Source organism: Limanda limanda, chromosome 22 (assembly GCF_963576545.1).
Source record: "Limanda limanda chromosome 22, fLimLim1.1, whole genome shotgun sequence".
Classification (NCBI taxonomy): domain Eukaryota; kingdom Metazoa; phylum Chordata; class Actinopteri; order Pleuronectiformes; family Pleuronectidae; genus Limanda; species Limanda limanda.
Genome location: NC_083657.1, coordinates 3,817,984 through 3,838,373, shown reverse-complemented (window position 1 = coordinate 3,838,373; position 20,390 = coordinate 3,817,984). Strand labels below are relative to the sequence as shown.

General features: G+C 42.0%; 1 protein-coding gene and 2 long non-coding RNA genes across 3 annotated transcripts; all 3 read right to left on the bottom strand.

Annotated features, from left to right (window-relative positions):
- Positions 1-2,547: 2,547 nt before the first annotated feature.
- LOC132996192 (uncharacterized) lies at positions 2,548-3,928 on the bottom strand. Its single transcript, XR_009677074.1, has 3 exons — positions 3,848-3,928; positions 2,942-3,083; positions 2,548-2,684 (listed from the first exon to the last, which is right to left on the bottom strand). It is a non-coding gene; the product is annotated as an uncharacterized LOC132996192 (long non-coding RNA).
- Positions 3,929-12,907: 8,979 nt separating this feature from the next.
- LOC132996191 (uncharacterized) lies at positions 12,908-17,883 on the bottom strand. The gene is made up of 11 exons (XM_061066519.1): positions 17,766-17,883; positions 17,195-17,382; positions 16,729-16,866; positions 16,492-16,630; positions 16,227-16,404; positions 15,321-15,462; positions 14,737-14,880; positions 14,572-14,624; positions 14,360-14,470; positions 13,948-14,027; positions 12,908-13,645 (listed from the first exon to the last, which is right to left on the bottom strand). Exons 1-11 carry the CDS (start codon positions 17,880-17,882, stop codon positions 13,577-13,579), a joined length of 1,359 nt encoding a protein of 452 aa, XP_060922502.1. The 5' UTR covers position 17,883; the 3' UTR covers positions 12,908-13,576.
- Positions 17,884-18,097: 214 nt separating this feature from the next.
- LOC132996148 (uncharacterized) lies at positions 18,098-20,136 on the bottom strand. Its single transcript, XR_009677069.1, has 3 exons — positions 20,067-20,136; positions 19,649-19,728; positions 18,098-19,346 (listed from the first exon to the last, which is right to left on the bottom strand). It is a non-coding gene; the product is annotated as an uncharacterized LOC132996148 (long non-coding RNA).
- Between the last annotated feature and the right edge of the window lie 254 nt (positions 20,137-20,390).

Genomic DNA, 20,390 nt, shown 5'->3' with positions numbered 1-20,390 from the left:
TGGATCTGTTGGAAAGATCAAATACGAGCCGTGCTCAACCTTTACCTGCGTAGGAACTCGCAGTTTATACTCCTAACCCTGGTAGAGTAGACGTACGACACTGTTGTTATAACTTTTTGTAAGTGAATGAGGAGGCGGAGCTGAGGTTAAACAAATTATGTTTTAATAAAACAAACATTTAGCATCTATAACCTGGGATTCTGTAACTGTCACGTACAACATGAGTAAAATTCTGTAAAATGTGCAGCATGTAGAGTCGTTGGGTTTAGTTATTTAAATCCAGAGCCTGGCCCATGTCTTTAGCAACAAGGAAATGTTATTGTGTAATTCTGGTTTAAGTCTATGACCTTTTAAAGGTTAAATATCAGCTATATTTTCACAAAACGACAATACGGTCGTGTTTGGTAGCCGGGAAAAAAACATGTCATCAGTGGTGGCGTGAGTGGCCCAGTCCTTCTCATTTTTCTTGTATGTGGTGCTCGGGACAAAAAGTTTGGACACCCCTGGTCTAAAACATTACTTTGTTAAAAATGAGTGATGATCGTAAAAGTGTAAACACTGTTAAGAGATTTGAACATTTACAGTTCAATCAATGTCCACTAGGGCATTCCCATTTTTTAATGAAGGTCAGGAGACACCATTAAAAGACCAAGAACAGTGTTGCGGGTGGAAATCAAAGGCAGGAGGCGTCGTTCTCAAGTTAAAATTAAGCAAGTTTATTCAGAGGTCACAGGTCAGGAAACTGCAGTGTCTAGCAAATGAGCATGCATGGGTCCATGCATGGGCCATCAGTCCTGCTCAGGAAAAATGGCGCTGAGACAAAGTACGCACATAGCTTTTATATCGATACCGGGCGTGACAGAGGTTCTTGAACGCGCGGCATTGCCTCGTTGGCTGGTTCACAAGGCAGTCCCGCCCTCCTGGCGTCACTGGGTCTTCTTCCTGGCGTTGCATGATGACGTGCACGCTGAGTCGCGGTTACTAGAGTTCATAAGCATATTGCCTCGGTGTGTGTGCTCATTTTATGTGTGTGTACTGATGTGTGGGACGTACCATGCACAGGAGAGAGGATGTCTCAGAACTAATATAATGAAGTGATTCATGAAGCAAGACGTTTGAAAACCTGTTATCTGTCCGCTATGGCAGACTCCCTTTTTGATAGGAGCTGAGGTTGAGAAGCAGGAGAAGAACTATGTGTTATGCGTGTGTGTTTACGCTATGTGTCTCTGACTACACGTTAAAGTGTGTGTATGTGTGTGAACAGTGGTGTATTGTCAATAACAGCTACTAAATGGACCTTGATAAAAACAAAGCCCAGTTTCCCCAGTTCAACCTTTAAATTTAAATGAAAACTTCTTAGATTTTGTGCACGAGTGGATAGGTGACCACGATGAAGCGGCAGGGGTCCCCAGTGGCTGTAGTTTCCAGTTACACCTTCCTCAGTAACGTCAGATTGGCGCTGGGTGGCAATCCGAGTTTCACCAGTTCGTTTTTAAGCTGTAGGAGAAAACAGAGCGATGCTGAGATATGATCATATTTGCCTTAGATGTGATGGTATGTGTGTCAGGACATTAACTTGAGTAGAGTAACTGAGGACTTGTGCTTTCTAAATTAAGTTCTGATCTTAATATTAAGTGCATGCTTGAAACAAATTAAATATCTGCTCTTCAGCTTCTATGTCTAAACAGGATCAGGAAGAAGATAACAAAAATGAAAACTGGAACAGTGACAGATTTGAAGTGCCTGTGTGATATCTGATGCTCTGACAGGATGTTTGGTTTGGATAGGAAGACACTGACCTGCTGTACGACCGCACTCCTGATGTCTTCCTCAGTCAGAGCCACCACAGAGGAAATTCTCGCGGTCAAGCGAATGACAACTAGAAAGACAGTGAATCAACAGGTCAGGCCAGAACAGCTGGTTTATTCTCATGCTACTACACAACGTGAATCACGTCTAAATTAAATTAATTACACAGTCCAATCGTCAACTGAAAAACATATTTTAGAAGCCACATATTTTCTGCAGGGCCCGGCCAACCTGATCGTTTCCTGAAAGTAGGAATGAGGTGTGGAGCAAGATGTTCTTTCACATAGTATCAGCAGTATTGAGTTCTATGGTTGTATCTGTGCCAGGACTGGGCCAGCGTTTCCATTCTCACTCACACCATTTACAGTGTTGTTAGTGGTGGAGTGATAGAGTGAATGGTAGTCGTACTTGTTTGGGACGATGGCGTAGGTCCCTCTGAAGTTGGTGCAGCGCTTGGTGATGGATCTGTTGGAAAGATCAAATACGAGCCGTGCTCAACCTTTACCTGCGTATGAACTCAGCAGTGTAATTTGAGTCGTGAACAGACAAAGGAGGGTGTATCTCACCGTTTCCAACACTGACGATGACACATCGCTGCTCAGAGTGATACTTTGTTGAACTGAGGAAAAGAATCAAACACAATTAAACCAAATAATCACCCTTTAGAGAACACTTCAGCTTCCCTTCATCAAATTACACGACTGTTTGCTTGTACTTGAAGAAGTACTGACTTGGAAAGTGCTTGGACAATGAAGCAAATGGGTTGGCTCTCTCCCTCCTCGCTCTGAGACGGCGTCCAGCTCAGGGTAAACTGACCTGGTCCTGATCTGGTCTGGTTCACGTTGTGCGGCCCGCTGAACAGCAGCTCAGAGACCCTTTAACAAGCGGGAGAAGAAAATGATCGTGAAACATGGAGGAGGCGGGGTTTATGACCTGTACTTCAGCCAGCCACCAGGGGCGATCAAGATGCTATGGCTTTTACTTTTTGGAGCTGTCGCATCCTCCATCTTTATTTACAGTCGGGTTTTAATTCGATTTTAGCTCAAATTACATACCCAAAAAGTGTTATTATCACTTTTAGGGTGATATTGTCCAAATGTCTGAAGAGGATTTTGATTTTCCTTTTACTCACGTGGAGAAAGTTGCAGCTGCTTTAATGCTGATGTCAAGGGTCTGATTGACGGGGGTGTAAAGTCGAGCTCTGTTGGCCGGTGTTGGAGGCAGGAACGCTGGCAGATAGAGTCCCTCTGTGCAGGATGGCACCGCAGGATCCACTGGACACACAAAATCAAACTTCTCGACGGATGCTTTAAAATAGCCATAGCTTAGTTACTTCAGTAGGACTAAACAAATGATAGAAATGGATAAATAAACTCCAAATCTTTGGTGAGCCCATGGCATTGGTTGCAATTCTATATATGAAAAGTGCCCAAAATATCTGTGTAGAGAACTTAAAACATTCTAGTCCATTGACAAAAACATCAGCCATCGCTGCGCCGCCAACCCAAGTTCATGAAGCTCCCTCTAACCACCGCTACTCCTTTGGGGCAGACTGTTGCGAAACAGGCCGGGGACAGCCAGTTAGCATGCTAGCTTCAGTCAAACCAAAGAGGCGATAGACATAAAAGCAACACAAGAGATAACATTGGTGTTGGTGGTGGTGTTAGCGGTAATGCTAGCTATGTAGCAGGGTCTACAGACACATTGTCAGTTCTAGGCAGACACAGCTGAGGTTGACGGGAGAAGTAGTGTTGATAGTTCTGTTGATATTTTGCCGTTTACCAAACAAATTGGAGAAACCACCAGATGATGGTGCTATGGCCGATGAGAATGTTCCTTATGAGTTTCAAGGCATCCTTCAAATAGTTGTTGAGACATTTTAAGCTAAACCATTAATGTGAAGCTCACAGGTCATTAGGGTTCATCCTCTGGATCATGGTTATCGTGGATCCAGTGGTTGTCAAAATATTTCAAAGTGGTTGCCAAGGTTGCAAGAAATTTCTGTTTAACATCCGGCTGTCAAATCAAGAAATCTTACCCTGTAGAACAAATTGGACAGGTATTTTGCTGATAGCGTTGTTTGTAGTTATCTTCGTCTGGAAGCTTCCGCCTTGAGTCAGGGTGATCGTCTGTCTGGGAAAGTCCTCCATCACCAGCTGGACTGCGTATGGACCTTCATCACTGCTGGTGGAGGCGCTGAATGACAGAGTACACGACTGCAAAAGGATCATGTACAAATTGTAACAAGGTCACCAGTCTCTGTGTTTATAAGATATACAAGAGAATCACAGTTGGAGACTCACCGGTGAGAGGCGGAGGACAGACGCTGGCGTGCAGGGGCTACACTCTGACAGTTCTTTTTTTCCGTATCTACATTTGACCTTGTCTCCGTCAGGGTCAAACGCCAACAGGTTGAAATCTCTCTGACAGTTTGAAGGAACTCTGGGAGAGAGACATAGGCCACTTTACACCTGCATTAAAATGTGTGTTGTCTCCAGATTACATCTAGAAACGATTATGATCTGACTGCATGGTATTAATGTGTCTGTAATAACCACACAGAGATCTGATCACTGTCTCACCTCACATCCTCACATCACATTCTCAGGTGATGAAAAAACATTGTAAATTGTAAATTTTAATCATGAATATTCTATTTCTAAAAAATGTGACCGGTGTAAATCATATTAAATCAATAACCATCAACAAATCACATGGCGTGAGGAGGTTACCTCACAAGTGGCAGGATGGTGGTCTGAGGGGACGCGTTGGCCCTGCTGGTGTCGGAACGGTTCCTCAGATCGACTAGCGTCACGGCTCTCCATTCTGAGATGCCAATTCCAATGTCCTCTATCCGGTCACCAGTGTTCAACCTTCAGTGGGAGTTGAGTTTAAGTCAGTTTCCCATGCACAGACCCTGAGTGTACCGCGGTTGTGCTAATACAAAAGCCCCAGCATGAAGAGTATAATAAATCGATTGCCGGAAGATCATGTTTTTGCTTCGTCAGTAGTTCAGGTTAGAGGTCATTAGTTGAGATCGTAGTGATGGTTAACAGAATCAACTAATCACGAAATAAACTCTCCTGTGTCGAAGTCCGGCGTTGTTACTTTTGGGAGGCTCGTCTAAATTTTGTCAAATTTCTCCTTTATTTCTTACAGTGTCTAGTTGCACTTACCACAGCTGAAAAGCACCGATGTCGGGAACCTGCCGAGTCATGACTCCCTCGAACTGGAACCAGTCACCGCTGCTCTCCTCGTACACTCTGTTCAGCGTCAAAGAACTCTGACTCCCACAGTTCCCGGTTAAGCAAAACCACGTGACACTGCCTCGAGAGTTGAAGTTCATTTTATAGCGAAGGACGACCTGTAACGTTACCGCAAAGACCATCGTGATTCTACTAAGTGATTTACATTTTTTCCTTTATTGTTCAGTATTGCACAATATGTTTGATTATTCACGTAGTATTTTGTGTGATATAGCAACTGCCAATCTGTCAACTTCTTACCTATTTAAATACTCACTTATACTTAGGCACAATACGTTTTGTTTTGTTTTCAGGATTTTTCTTAATTTAATTTTTTTGTGTAGTAATGTAGTAATTGACAATTTTGACTATTTGCACACATCCAGAGAAACATACTTTTACCCATACACCCATAGATACATTTTTACTCACCTAAGTTCAGTATTTTCCAATATATTACTGATAATTTCATGACCTTATTCACAGCCTCTTTACTTTTAAATGCTTTTTGTTTTTTGTGTTTGAAGCTAAATATCCTTCAGATCATTAAAGTATCTATATGTGTTGTTATTATTATTATTTATAATATTATATAATCATAATTATAATAACATGAAAATCGGATAAGAAGATAAAACTCAGTTTTAAAAGAATAAATAAAAGAGTAAAAACACTTAACGTGTGACAGAAATTTAACCAGCACCACCCATTACAAAAGTAAAGACTAGAATTATATAAAATTACGGAATGTGGTACAAAACAGTTTAGCTTTGATTCAAAGGAAGCGACTGACTTAACCTGCTCCATTTCCTTGTATTTTAGTTTGTAGAATCCACTTTGTTGCATTGTTCTTAGGAGCTATAACGTTTTAAATTAGAGCATTGAATGCATTTTCTAGCCTTTAAAAAATAATGATCCCACTTTTTAAGTTCTGCTGTTTCCATTTAGCCCCACTTTTCTGCATTTGTTACAGAAATCGGTCAAACGTCTAATTTCAAAAGATATATAAATTATTTAAAAGAGAAACCTTACGTACCGTGCTAATTCCATCTGAGCTGCGGGCTTTTGGGTAGAAGGTCATGACCGTTCCACTAAAAGTAGATGTCTGGGGGCTGACCAGCAGCAGCAGCAGCAGTAGAGACAGCGACATGGTGCAAGTGTGAGTCGCTCTGCCCAAACACAGTGATTAAGTACCAACCCTGTGGATTAATTAATACCTCATCCAACAAGCTACGCAGGTAATTTTCTGGATTGAGGAAACGGCCTTGTGTTGCTATTAAAAGATCATGATCAGAATAGACAAATGGTCAACTGTGGTGAATATTTTAACCCATAAACGGGTGGTAAAACAGTTTATACTCCTAACCCTGGTAGAGTAGACGTACGACACTGTTGTTATAACTTTTTGTAAGTGAATGAGGAGGCGGAGCTGAGGTTAAACAAATTATGTTTTTATTAAAACATACATTTAGCATCTTTAACCTTGGATTCTGTAACTGTCACGTAAAACATGAGGAAAGATCAGTAAAATATGCAGCATGTAGAGTCGTTGGATTTACTTATTTAAATCCAGAACCTGGCACATGTCTTTAGCACCAAGGAAATGTTATTGTGTAATTCTGGTTTTAGTCTATGGCTTTTTAAAGGTTGAATATCAGCTATATTTTCATAAAACGACAATACGGTCGTGTTTGGTAGCCGGGAAAAAAACACGTCACCAGCAGGTGAGCTTCCAGAGACAGGTCAAGCAACAGACAGTCTAAAACAGGGGTGTCCAAACTACGGCCTGCGGGCCAACTGCGGCCCGCCATCCATTTCTTATTGGCCCGCATCAAAGTCTAAAAATATAATATATAAAAAATGTAAAAAAAACTAGCAATTTTTTAAACTAACAATTTTGAAGCACTTAAATGGCACTTACTTATAGCACTTTGTAGTTTTGCTTTACTTTTTTAAGAAATTGTACTGTCTTGATTCTTGTTGTTCTGGGTTTGTACCCTCGGGGTTGATGCACTTATTGTAAGTTGCTTTGGACAAAAGCGTCAGCTAAATGAAATGTAATGTAACACAATGGACCATGGCCCACTGTATTGCACTTCTCAGTTTAGACACAAGGTGGCGCCAAACTCACCCCTGACTTGCCAGCTGTCCCTCAGAAGGCCGCCACGCCCTCCCGCCCTGAGCGGCGCGGTTGAGTTGCACTGTCAACAATCCGCTCCAGGGCAGGGGAATGGGGGGGGCGTGGCCCAGTCCTTCGCATTTTTTTGTATGTGGTCCTTGGGACAAAAGGTTTGGACAACCCTGATCTAAAACATTACTTTGTTAAAAATAATAGTGATGATCATAAAAGTTTAAACACTGTAAAGAAATTTGAACATTTACAGTTCAATCAATGTCCACTAGGGCAATCCCATTTGTTAATGAAGATCAGGAGACATCATTAAAAGACCAAGAACAGCTACTAAATGGACCTTGATAAAACCATACCCAGTTTCCCCAGTTCAACCTTTAAATTTAAATGAAAACTTCTTAGATTTTGTTCACGAGTGGATAGGTGACCACGATGAATCAGCAGGGGTCCCCATTGGCTGTAATTTCCAGTTACACCTTCCCCAGTAACGTCAGATTTGTGCTGGGTGTCAATCCGAGTTTCACCAGTTCGTTTTTAAGCTGTAGGAGAAAACAGAGCGATGCTTAGATATGATCATATTTGCCTTAGATGTGATGGTATGTGTGTCGGGACATTAACTTAAATAGAGTAACTGAGGACTTGTACTTTCTAAATTAAGTTCTTCTCTTAATATACGGTGCATGCTTGAAACTAATTAAATATCTGCTCTTCAGCTTCTATGTGGAAACAGGATCAGGAAGATAAAAAAAATTAAAACTGGAACAGTGACATGTTTGAAGTGCCTGTGTGATATCTGATGCTCTGACAGGATGTGTGGTTTGGATAGAAGGACACTGACCTGCTGTACGACCGTACTCCTGATGTCTTCCTCAGTCAGAGCCACCACAGAGGAAATCCTCGCCGTCAAGCGAATGACAACTAGAAAGACAGTGAATCAACAGGTCAGGCCAGAACAGCTGGTTTATTCTCATGCTACTACACAACATGAATCACGTGTTAATTAAATTATTTACACAGTTCATTCGTTGAATGAAAAACATATTTTAGAAGCCACATATTTTCTGCAGGGCCCGGCCAACCTGGTCGTTTCCTGAAAGTAGGAATGAGGAGTGGAGCAAGATGTTCTCTCACATAGTATCAACAGTATTGAGTTCTATGGTTGTATCTGTGCCAGGACTGGGCCAACGTTTCCATTCTCACTCACACCGTTTACAGTGTTGTTAGTGGTGAAGTGATAGAGTGAATGGTAATCGTACTTTGTTGGGACGATGGCGTAGACCCCTCTGATGGTGTAGGTCCCTCTGAAGTTGGTGCAGCGCTTGGTGATGGATCTGTTGGAAAGATCAAACACGAGCCGTGCTCAACCTTTACCTGCGTATGAACTCAGCAGTGTAATTTGAGTCGTGAACAGACAAAGGAGGGTGTATCTCACCGTTTCCAACACTGACGATGACACATCGCAGCTCAGAGTGATACTTTGTTGAACTGAGGAAAAGAATCAAACGCAATTAAACCAAATAATAGCCCTTTAGAGAACACTTCAGCTTCCCTTCATCAAATTACACAACTGCTTGCTTGTACTTGAAGAAGTACTGACTTGGAAAGTGCTTGCACAATGAAGCAGATGGGTTGGCTCTCTCCCTCCTCGCTCTGAGACGGCGTCCAGCTCAGGGTAAACTGACCTGGTCCTGATCTGGTCTGGTTCACGTTGTGCGGCCCGCTGAACAGCAGCTCAGAGACCCTTTAACAAGCGGGAGAAGAAAATGATCTTGAAACATGGAGGAGGCGGGGTTTATGACCTGTACTTCAGCCAGCCACCAGGGGCGATCATGATGCTATGGCTTTTACTTTTGGGAGCTGTCGCATCCTCCATCTTTATTTACAGTCGGGTTTAAGTTCGATGTTAGCTCAAATTACATACCCCAAAAGTGATATTATTATATATTGATGATCTTTCACTCTTTGACATGTTTTTAAGGTTTTTTAAAACTTTTCAAGACCTGCAGACACCCTGGTTAGCATTCCTGGCTTACTAGCTCGCTACCTGCTGTTGTCACCTCCTCCATTAGGCTTGAGTCAAACAATGTCACTCCACTGGCTCTAAACAGGAGTTTCTGGACATGAGGTTCAATCGCAGAAGGTTCTGTCCAAATGTCTAAAGAGGATTTGGATTTTCCTTTTACTCACATAGAGAAAGTTGCAGCTGCTTTAATGCTGATGTCCAGAGTCTGATTGACGGGGGTGTAAAGTCGAGCTCTGTTGGCCGGTGTTGGAGGCAGGAACGCTGGCAGATAGAGTCCCTCTGTGCAGGATGGCACCGCAGGATCCACTGGACACACAAAATCAAACTTCTCGACGGATGCTTTAAAATAGCCATAGCTTAGTTACTTCAGTAGGACTAAACAAATGATAGAAATGGATAAATAAACCCCAAATCTTTGGTGAGCCCATGGCATTGGTTGCAATTCTACATGTGAAAAGTGCCCAAAATATCTGTGTAGAGAACTTAAAACATTCTAGTCCATTGACAAAAACATCAGCCATCGCTCTGCCGCCAAGACAAGTTCATAAAACTGCCTTTGACCTCCAATACGTCTTTGGGGCAGACTGTTGCAAAACAGGCTGCGGACAGCCAGATAGCATGCTAGCTTCAGTCAAACCAAACAGGTCATTGACATAAAAGCAACACAAAAGATAACATTGGTGTTGTCGGTGGTGTTAGCGGTAATGCTAGCTATGTAGCAGGGTCTACAGACACATTGGCAGTTCTGGGCAGACACAGCTGAGGTTGACGGGAGAAGTAGTGTTGATAATTCTGTTGATATTTTGCTGTTTACAAAACAAATAAGAGAAACCACCAGATGATGGCGCTATAGCCAATGTGAATGTTCCTTATGAGTTTCAAGGCATCCTTCAAATAGTTGTTGAGACATTTTAAGCTAAACCGTTAATGTGAAGCTCACAGGTCATTAGGGTTCATCCTCTGGATCATGGTTATCGTGGATCCAGTGGTTGTCAACATATTTTAAAGTGGTTGCCAACGTTGCAAGAAATGTCTTACTAGCTCTCAGGCTGTCAAAACAATAAATCTTACCCTGTAGAACAAATTGGACAGGTATTTTGCTCATAGCGTTGTTTGTAGTTATCTTCGTCTGGAAGCTTCCGCCTTGAGTCAGGGTGATTTTCTGTCTGGGAAAGTCCTCCATCACCAGCTGGAGTGCATACGCACCTTCATCACTGCTGGTGGTGGCGCTGAATGACAGAGTACACGACTGCAAAAGGATCATGTACAAATTGTAACGAGGTCACCAGTCTCTGTGTTTATAAGATATACAAGAGAATCACTGTTGGAGACTCACCGGTGAGAGGCGGAGGACAGACGCTGGCGTGCAGGGTTTACACTCTAACAGTTTTGCGTTTCCATATCTGCATTTGACCTCGTCTCCGTCAGGGTCAAACGCCAACAGGTCGAAATCTCTCTGACAGTTTGAAGGAACTCTGGGAGAGAGACATACGCCACTTTACACCTGCATTAAAATGTGTGTTGTCTCCAGATTATATCTCGAAATGATTATGTGTAGGCGTGAGGAGGTTACCTCACAATTGGCAGGATGGTGGTCTGAGGGGACGCGTTGGACCTGCTGGTGTCGGAACGGTTCCTCAGATCCACCAGCGTCATGGCTCTCCATGATGAGATGCCATTTCTGATGTTACTCAACCTTCAGTGGGAGTTGAGTTTAAGTCAGTTTCCAAAGCACAGACCCTGAGTGTACCTCGTTTGTGCAAATACCAAAGCCCCTATGGAGGACCATACATGACTTAAGAATAAATAAATAAATAAATAAATGAATGAATGAATAAATACAGAAATAAATAAATTTATATTTTTCAGGATTTCAGTGTCCGTTATGCTAATGAGAAAGGCGGGCCTAACCGCAGTCTCATGCAGGATTGGTCACAGGAGTGTAATGATCCAGCGCTTCTACTTCTGCCTTTCAATGCTGACTGGTGTCCATTTGCTGTTTTTAGTGTTGAGCCAGTTCACACTTAAAATGAACTTGTTCAAGTTCAGAGGGTTAGCTCAGGTTATTTTTTATAGGTTATAGAAAAATCATAGTTAGTTAACAGAATCAACTAATCACAAAATAAACTCTCCTGTGTTGAAGTCAAGCATTGTTTCTTTTGGGAGGCCCATCTCAATTTTGTCATATTGCACTTACCACAGCTGAAAAGCAGAGCTGTCGGGAACCTGCCGAGTCATGACTCCCTCGTCCTGGACCCAGTCTCCGCTGCTCTCCTGGTACACTCTGTTCAGCGCCAAAGAACTCTGATTCCCACAGTTCCCACTGAAGCACTTCCACGTGTCGCCGCCTCCACGGTGGAAGTTCATCTTATAGCGAAGGACGACCTGTAACGTTACAGCAAAGACCTTCGTGATTCTACTGAGACGTGATCTACCTGGATAACAGGATAATCATCACATGGGCCAAAGCTCCATACAGAGACAACAAGAACCAATGTGATTTACTTTTTTCTCTTTATTCTTCAGTATTGCACAATATGTTTGATTATTCACTTAGTATTTTGTGTAATATAACAACTGCCAATCTGTCGACTTCTTACCTCCATAAATACTCACTTATACGTATGCACAGTATGTTTTGTTTTGTTTTCAGGATTTCTCTTAATTTAAGTTTTTTCATATATAGTTATTGAAAATTTTGACTATTTGCACACATCCAGAGAAACACACTTTTACTCATACACCCATAGACACATTTTTACTCACCTACGTTCAGTATTTTCCAATATATTACTCATAAGTTCTTGACCTTATTCACAGCCTCTTTACTTTTAAATGCTATTCTTGTCTGTTTTTTGTGTTTGAAGCTAAACATCCTTCACATCATTAAAGTATCTATATGTATTGTTTTAATTATTATTTATGATATTGTATAATAATAAGAACTTGAAAATCAGATAAGAACATAAAAACTCAGTTTTAAAAGAATAAATAAAAGAGTAAAAACATTAAACGTGTGACAGAAATTTAACCAGCACCACCCATTACAAAAGTAAAGACTAGAATTATATAAAATTACGGAATGTGGTACAAAACAGTTTAGGTTTGATTCAAAGGAAGCGACTGACTCAACCTGCTCCATTTCCTTGTATTTTAGTTTGTAGAATCCACTTTGTTGCATTGTTCTTAGGAGCTATAACGTTTTAAAAAAAACAGCATTGAACGCATTTTCTAGCCTTTAAAAAATAATGATACCACTTTTTAAGTTCTGCTGTTTCCCCCACTTTTCTGCATTTGTTACAGAACCGGGCCAAACGTCTAATTTCTAAAGATGAATCTATTATTTGAAAGAGAAACCTTACGTACCGTGCTAATTCCATCTGGGCTGCGGTCTTTTGGGTAGAAGGTCATGACCGTTCCACTAAAATGAGATGTCTGGGAGCTGCCCAGCAGCAGCAGCAGCAGCAGCAGAGACAGCGACATGTTGCAAGTGTGAGTCGCTCTGCTCAAACACAGTGATCAACAAGCTAAGCAGGAAAATTTCTGGAATGAGGAAACGTCCTTATAGACAAACGGTCAAGAATGGTGAATATTTTAACCGATAAACAGGTGGTAAAACAGTTTATACTCCTAACCCTGGTAGAGTAGACGTACGACACTGTTGTTATAACTTTTTGTAAGTGAATGAGGAGGCGGAGCTGAGGTTAAACAAATTATGTTTTAATAAAACAAACATTTAGCATCTATAAACTGGGATTCTGTAACTGTCACGTAAAACATGAGGAAAGATCAGTAAAATGTGCAGCATGTAGAGTCGTTGGATTTAGTTATTTAAATCCAGAACCTGGCCCATGTCTTTAGCAACAAGGAAATGTTATTGTTTAATTCTGGTTTTAGTCTATGGCCTTTTAAAGGTTGAATATCAGCTATATTTTCACAAAACAACAATACGGTCGTGTTTGGTAGCCGGGAAAAAAAACACGTCATCAGCAGCGTGGTGGCGTGAGTGGCCCAATCCTTCTCATTTTTTTTGTATGTGGTCCTCGGGACAAAAAGTTTGGACACCCCTGGTCTAAAACATTACTTTGTTAAAAATGATAGTGATGATCGTTAAAAGTTTAAACACTGTAAAGAAATTTGAACATTTACAGTTCAATCAATGTCCACTAGGGCAATCCCATTTTTTAATGAAGATCAGGAGACACCATTAAAAGACCAAGAACAGCTACTAAATGGACCTTGATAAAAACAAAGCCCAGTTTCCCCAGTTCAACCTTTAAATTAAAATGAAAACTTCTTAGATTTTGTGCCAGGTGGATAGGTGACCACGATGAATCAGCAGGGGTCCCCAGTGGCTGTAATTTCCAGTTACACCTTCCCCAGTAACGTCAGATTGGCGCTGGGTGGAAATCCGAGTTTCACCAGTTCGTTTTTAAGCTGTAGGAGAAAACAGAGCGATGCTGAGATACGATCATATTTGCCTTAGATGTGATGGTATGTGTGTCAGGACATTAACTTGAGTAGAGTGACTGAGGACTTGTACTTTCTAAATTAAATTCTGCTCTTAATATACGGTGCATGCTTGAAACTAATTAAATATCTTCTCTTCAGCTTCTTTGTGGAAACCGGATCAGGAAGAAGATAAAAAAAATGAAAACTGTAACAGTGACATGTTTGAAGTGCCTGTGTGATATCTGATGCTCTGACAGGATGTGTGGTTTGGAAAGAAGGACACTGACCTGCTGTACGACCGTACTCCTGATGTCTTCCTCAGTCAGAGCCACCACAGAGGAAATCCTCGCCGTCAAGCGAATGACAACTAGAAAGACAGTGAATCAACAGGTCAGGCCAGAACAGCTGGTTTATTCTACTACACAACATGAATCACGTATTAATTAAATTAATTACACAGTCCAATCGTCAACTGAAAAACATATTTTAGAAGCCACATATTTTCTGCAGGGCCCGGCCAACCTGATCGTTTCCTGAAAGTAGGAATGAGGTGTGGAGCAAGATGTTCTTTCACATAGTATCAACAGTATTAAGTTCTATGGTTGTATCTGTGCCAAGACTGGGCCAACGTTTCCATTCTCACTCACACCATTTACAGTGTTGTTAGTGGTGGAGTGATAGAGTGAATGGTATTCGTACTTGGTTGGGACAATGGCGTAGATCCCTCTGATGGCGTAGGTCTCACTGATGGCGTAGGTCCCGCTGATGGCGTAGGTCCCTCTGTAGTTGGTTCAGCGCTTGGTGATGGATCTGTTGGAAAGATCAAATACGAGCCGTGCTCAACCTTTACCTGCGTATGAACTCAGCAGTGTAATTTGAATCGTGAACAGACAAAGGAGGGTGTATCTCACCGTTTCCAACACTTACGATGACACATCGCAGCTCAGAATGATACTTTGTTGAACTGAGGAAAAGAATCAAACGCAATTAAACCAAATAATCACCCTTTGGATAACAGTTCAGCTTCCCTTCATCAAATTACACAACTGCTTGCTTGTACTTGAAGAAGTACTGACTTGGAAAGTGCTTGGACAATGAAGCAGATGGGTTGGCTCTCTCCCTCCTCGCTCTGAGACGGCATCCAGCTCAGGGTAAACTGACCTGGTCCTGATCTGGTCTGGTTCACGTTGTGCGGCCCGCTGAACAGCAGCTCAGAGACCCTTTAACAAGCGGGAGAAGAAAATGATCTTGAAACATGGAGGAGGCGGGGTTTATGACCTGTACTTCAGCCAGCCACCAGGGGCGATCAAGATGCTATGGCTTTTACTTTTGGGAGGTGTCTCATCCTCCATCTTTATTTACAGTTGGGTTTCAATTCGATTTGAGCTAAAAATATATAGGCTACCCAAAAAGTTATATTATTATATATCGATGATCTTTCACTCTTTGACATTTTTTTTTAAGGTTTTTTAAAACTTTTTAAGACCTGCAGACACCCTGGTTAGCATTCCTGGCTAACTAGCGCGTTACTTGCTGTTGTCACCTCCTCCATTAGGGTCAAGTTCCACTGGCTCGGAACCAGAGTTTCTGGACATGAGGTTCAATCGCAGAACGTTCTGTCCAAATGTCTAAAGAGGATTTGGATTTTCCTTTTACTCACATGGAGAAAGTTGCAGCTGCGTTAATGCTGATGTCCAGGGTCTGATTGACGGGGGTGTAAAGTCGAGCTCTGTTGGCCGGTGTTGGAGGCAGGAACGCTGGCAGATAGAGTCCCTCTGTGCAGGATGGCACCGCAGGATCCACTGGACACACAAAATCAAACTCCTCAAAGGATGCTTTAAAATTGCCATAGCTTAGTTACTTCAGTAGGACTAAACAAATGATAGAAATGGAGAAAGAAACCCCAAATCTTTGGTGAGCCCATGGTATTGGTTGCACTTCTACATATGAAAAGTACCAAAAATATCTGTGGAGAGAATTTAAAACATTCTAGTCCATTGACAAAAACATCAGCCATCGCTGTGCCGCCAACACAAGTTTATAAAACGACCTCTGATCACCGTTACGTCTTTGGGGCAGACTGTTGTAAATCAGGCCGTGGACAGCCAGTTAGCATGCTAGCTTCGGAAAAACCAAACAGGTGATTGACATAAAAGCAACACAAAAGATAACATTGGTGTTGTTGGTGGTGTTAGCGGTAATGCTAGCTATGTAGCAGGGTCTACAGACACATTGGCAGTTCTGGGCAGACACAGCTGAGGTTGACGGGAGAAGTAGTGTTGATAGTTCAGTTGATATTTTGCCGTTTACCAAACAAATTGGAGAAACCACCAGAAGATGGTGCTACAGCCAATGTGAATGTTCCTTATGACTTTCAAGGCATCCTTCAAATAGTTGTTGAGACATTTTAAGCTAAACCGTTAATGTGAAGCTCACAGGTCATTAGGGTTCATCCGCTGGATCATGGTTATCGCAAATCCAGTGGTTGTCAAAATGTTTCAAAGTGGTTGCCAAGGTTGCAAGAAATTTCTGTTTAACATCAGGCTGTCAAATCAAGAAATCTTACCCTGTAGAACAAATTGGACAGGTATTTTGCTGATAGCGTTGTTTGTAGTTATGTTCGTCTGGAAGCTTCCGCCTTGATTCAGGGTGATCGTCTGTCTGGGAAAGTCCTCCATCACCAGCTGGACTGCGTATGGACCTTCATCACTGCTGGTGGTGGCGCCGAATGACAGAGTACACGACTGCAAAAGGATCATGTACAAATTGTAACGAGGTCACTAGTCTCTGTGTTTATAAGATATACAAGAGAATCACTGTTGGAGACTCACTGGTGAGAGGCGGAGGACAGACGGTGGCGTGCAGGGGCTACACTCTGTCAGTGATGCGTTTCCATATCTGCATCGAACCTCGTCTCCGTCAGGGTCAAACGCCAACAGGTTGAAATCTCTCTGACAGTTTGAAGGAACTCTGGGAGAGAGACATACGCCACTTTACTCCTGCATTAAAATGTGTGTTGTCTCCAGATTATATCTCGAAATGATTATGTGTAGGCGTGAGGAGGTTACCTCACAAGTGGCAGGATGGTGGTCTGAGGGGACGCGTTGGCCCTGCTGGTGTCGGAACGGTTCCTCAGATCTACCAGTGTCACGGCTCTCCATGATGAGATGCCATTTCTGTTACTTATCCAGGCAGCACCGCTCAACCTTCAGTGGGAGTTGAGTTTAAGTCAGTTTCCAAAGCACAGACCCTGAGTGTACCTTGTTTGTGCAAATACCAAAGCCCCAGCATGAAGAGTATAAACTAATCAATCGATTGCCGGAAGATCATGTTTTTGGTTCGTCAGTAGTTCAGGTTAGAGGTCATTAGATGTCATGATGTTACGGTTATAGAACGATCATAGTTAGTTAACAGAATCAACTAATCACGAAATAAACTCTCCTGTGTTGAAGTCCGCAGTTGTTTCTTTTGGGAGGCTCATTGCAATTTTGTCAAAGTTCTCCTTTATTTCTTACAGTGTCATGTTGCACTTACCACAGCTGAAAAGCACCTCTGTCGAGAACCTGCCGAGTCATGACTCCCTCGTCTTGGTACCACTTTGCGCTGCTCTCCTGGGACACTCTGTTCAGCGTCAAAGAACTCTGACTCCCACAGTTCCCCCTGAAGCACCTCCACGTGTCGCCGCCAAAAGCGTGGAAGTTCAACTTATAGCGAAGGACGACCTTTAACGTTACAGCAAAGACCATCGTGATTCTACTGAGACGTGATCTACCTGGATAACAGGATAATCATCACATGGGCCAAAGCTCCATACAGAGACAACAATAACCAATGTGATTTACTTTTTTCCCTTTATTGTTCAGTCTTGCACAATATGCTGCCCCATTTCCTTGTATTTAAATTTGTAGAATCCACTTTGTTGCATTGTTCTTTGAACTATAACCTTTTCAAATACAGCTTTGAATGCATTTTCTAGCCTTTAAAAAATAATGATCCCACTTCATAAGATCTGCCGTGCCCCACTTTTCTGCATTTGTTACATAAATCGTTCAAACGTCTAATTTCTAAAGATTAATCTATTATTTGAAAGAGAAACCTTACGCACCGTGACCGATCCATCTGGGCTGCGGTCTTTTGGGTAGAAGGTCATGACCGTTCCCATAAAATGAGATGTCTGGGAGCTGCCCAGCAGCAGCAGCAGCAGCAGCAGAGACAGCGACATGTTGCAAGTGTGAGTCGCTCTGCTCAAACACAGTGATCAACAAGCTAAGCAGGAAATGTTCTGGAATGAGGAAACGTCCTTGTAGAAAAATGGTCAACTGTGGTGAATATTTTAACCGATAAACAGGTGGTAAACAGTTTATACTCCTAACCCTGGTAGAGTAGAAGTACGACACTGTTGTTATAACTTTGTGTAAGTGAATGATGAGGCGGAGCTGAGGTTAAACAAATTATGATTTAATTAAAACATACATTTAGCATCTTTAACCTGGGATTCTGTAACTGTCACGTACAACATGAGGAAAATTCAGTAAAATGTGCAGCATGTAGAGTCTTAGATTTAGTTATTTAAATCCAGAACCTGGCCCATGTCTTTAGCAACAAGGAAATGTTATTGTGTAATTCTGGTTTTAGTCTATGGCCTTTTAAAGGTTGAATATCAGCTATATTTTCACAAAACGACAATACGGTCGTGTTTGGTAGCCGGGAAAAAAACACGTCATCAGCAGGTGAGCTTCCAGAGACAGGTCAAACAACAGACTGATAGAAATATTACGGATAGTCTAAAACAGGGGTGTCCAACTGCGGCCCGCCATCCATTTGTAATTGGCCCGCATCAAAGTCTAACAATATAATACATATTAAAAAAAATTACAAATTTTAAAAACTAGCAATTTTTGAAACCAACAGTTTTGTAGCACCTTAATGGCACTTACTTGTAGCACTTTGTAGTTTTGCTTTATTTTTGAAGAAATTGTACTTTCTTGATTCTTGTTGTTCTGGGTTTGTACCCTCGGGGTTGATGCACTTATTGTAAGTTGCTTTGGACAAAAGCGTCAGCTAAATGAAATGTAATGTAACACAATGGACCATGGCCCACTGTATTGCACTTCTCAGTTTAGACACAAGGTGGCGCCAAACTCACCCCTGACTTGCCAGCTGTCCCTCAGAAGGCCGCCACGCCCTCCCGCCCTGAGCGGCGAGGTTGAGTTGCACTGTCAACAATCCGCTCCAGGGCAGGGGGATGGGGGGGGAGTGGCCCAGTCCTTCGCATTTTTTTTGTATGTGGTCCTTGGGACAACAAGTTTGGACACCCCTGGTCTAAAACATTACTTTGTTTAAAATAATAGTGATGATCATAAAAGTTTAAACACTGTAAAGAAATTTGAACATTTACAGTTCAATCAATGTCCACTAGGGCAATCCCATTTGTTAATGAAGATCAGGAGACATCATTAAAAGACCAAGAACAGCTACTAAATGGACCTTGATAAAACCATACCCAGTTTCCCCAGTTCAACCTTTAAATTTAAATGAAAACTTCTTAGATTTTGTTCACGAGTGGATAGGTGACCACGATGAATCAGCAGGGTTCCCCATTGGCTGTAATTTCCAGTTACACCTTCCCCAGTAACGTCAGATTTGTGCTGGGTGTCAATCCGAGTTTCACCAGTTCGTTTTTAAGCTGTAGGAGAAAACAGAGCGATGCTTAGATATGATCGTATTTGCCTTAGATGTGATGGTATGTGTGTCAGGACATTAACTTGAGTAGAGTGACTGAGGACTTGTACTTTCTAAATTAAGTTCTTCTCTTAAAATAAAGTTCATGCTTGAAACTAATTAAATATCTTCTCTTCAGCTTCTTTGTGGAAACCGGATCAGGAAGAAAATAAAAAAAATGAAAACTGGAAAAGTGACAGATTTGAAGTGCCTGTGTGATATCTGATGCTCTGACAGGATGTGTGGTTTGGATAGAAGGACACTGACCTGCTGTACGACCGTACTCCTGATGTCTTCCTCAGTCAGAGCCGCCACAGAGGAAATCCTCGCCGTCAAGCGAATGACAACTAGAAAGACAGTGAATCAACAGGTCAGGCCAGAACACCTGGTTTACTTTCATTTTACTACGCAACATGAATCACGTCTTAATTAAATTAATTACACAGTCCAATCGTCAACTGAAAAACATATTTTAGAAGCCACATATTTTCTGCAGGGCCCGGCCAACATGATCGTTTCCTGAAAGTAGGAATGAGGAGTGGAGCAAGAAGTTCTTTCACATCGTATCAGCAGTATTGAGTTTTATGGTTGTATCTGTGCCAGGACTGGGCGGATGTTTCCATTATCACTCACACCATTAACACTGTAGTTAGTGGTGGAGTGATAGAGTGAATGGTAATCGTACTTTGTTGGGACGATGGCGTAGACCCCTCTGATGGTGTAGGTCCCTCTGAAGTTGGTGCAGCGCTTGGTGATGGATCTGTTGGAAAGATCAAATACGAGCCGTGCTCAACCTTTACCTGCGTAGGAACTCGCAGTTTATACTTCTAACCCTGGTAGAGTAGACGTACGACACTGTTGTTATAACTTTTTGTAAGTGAATGAGGAGGCGGAGCTGAGGTTAAACAAATTATGTTGTAATAAAACAAACATTTAGCATCTATAACTTGGGATTCTGTAACTGTCACGTACAACATGAGTAAAATTCTGTAAAATGTGCAGCATGTAG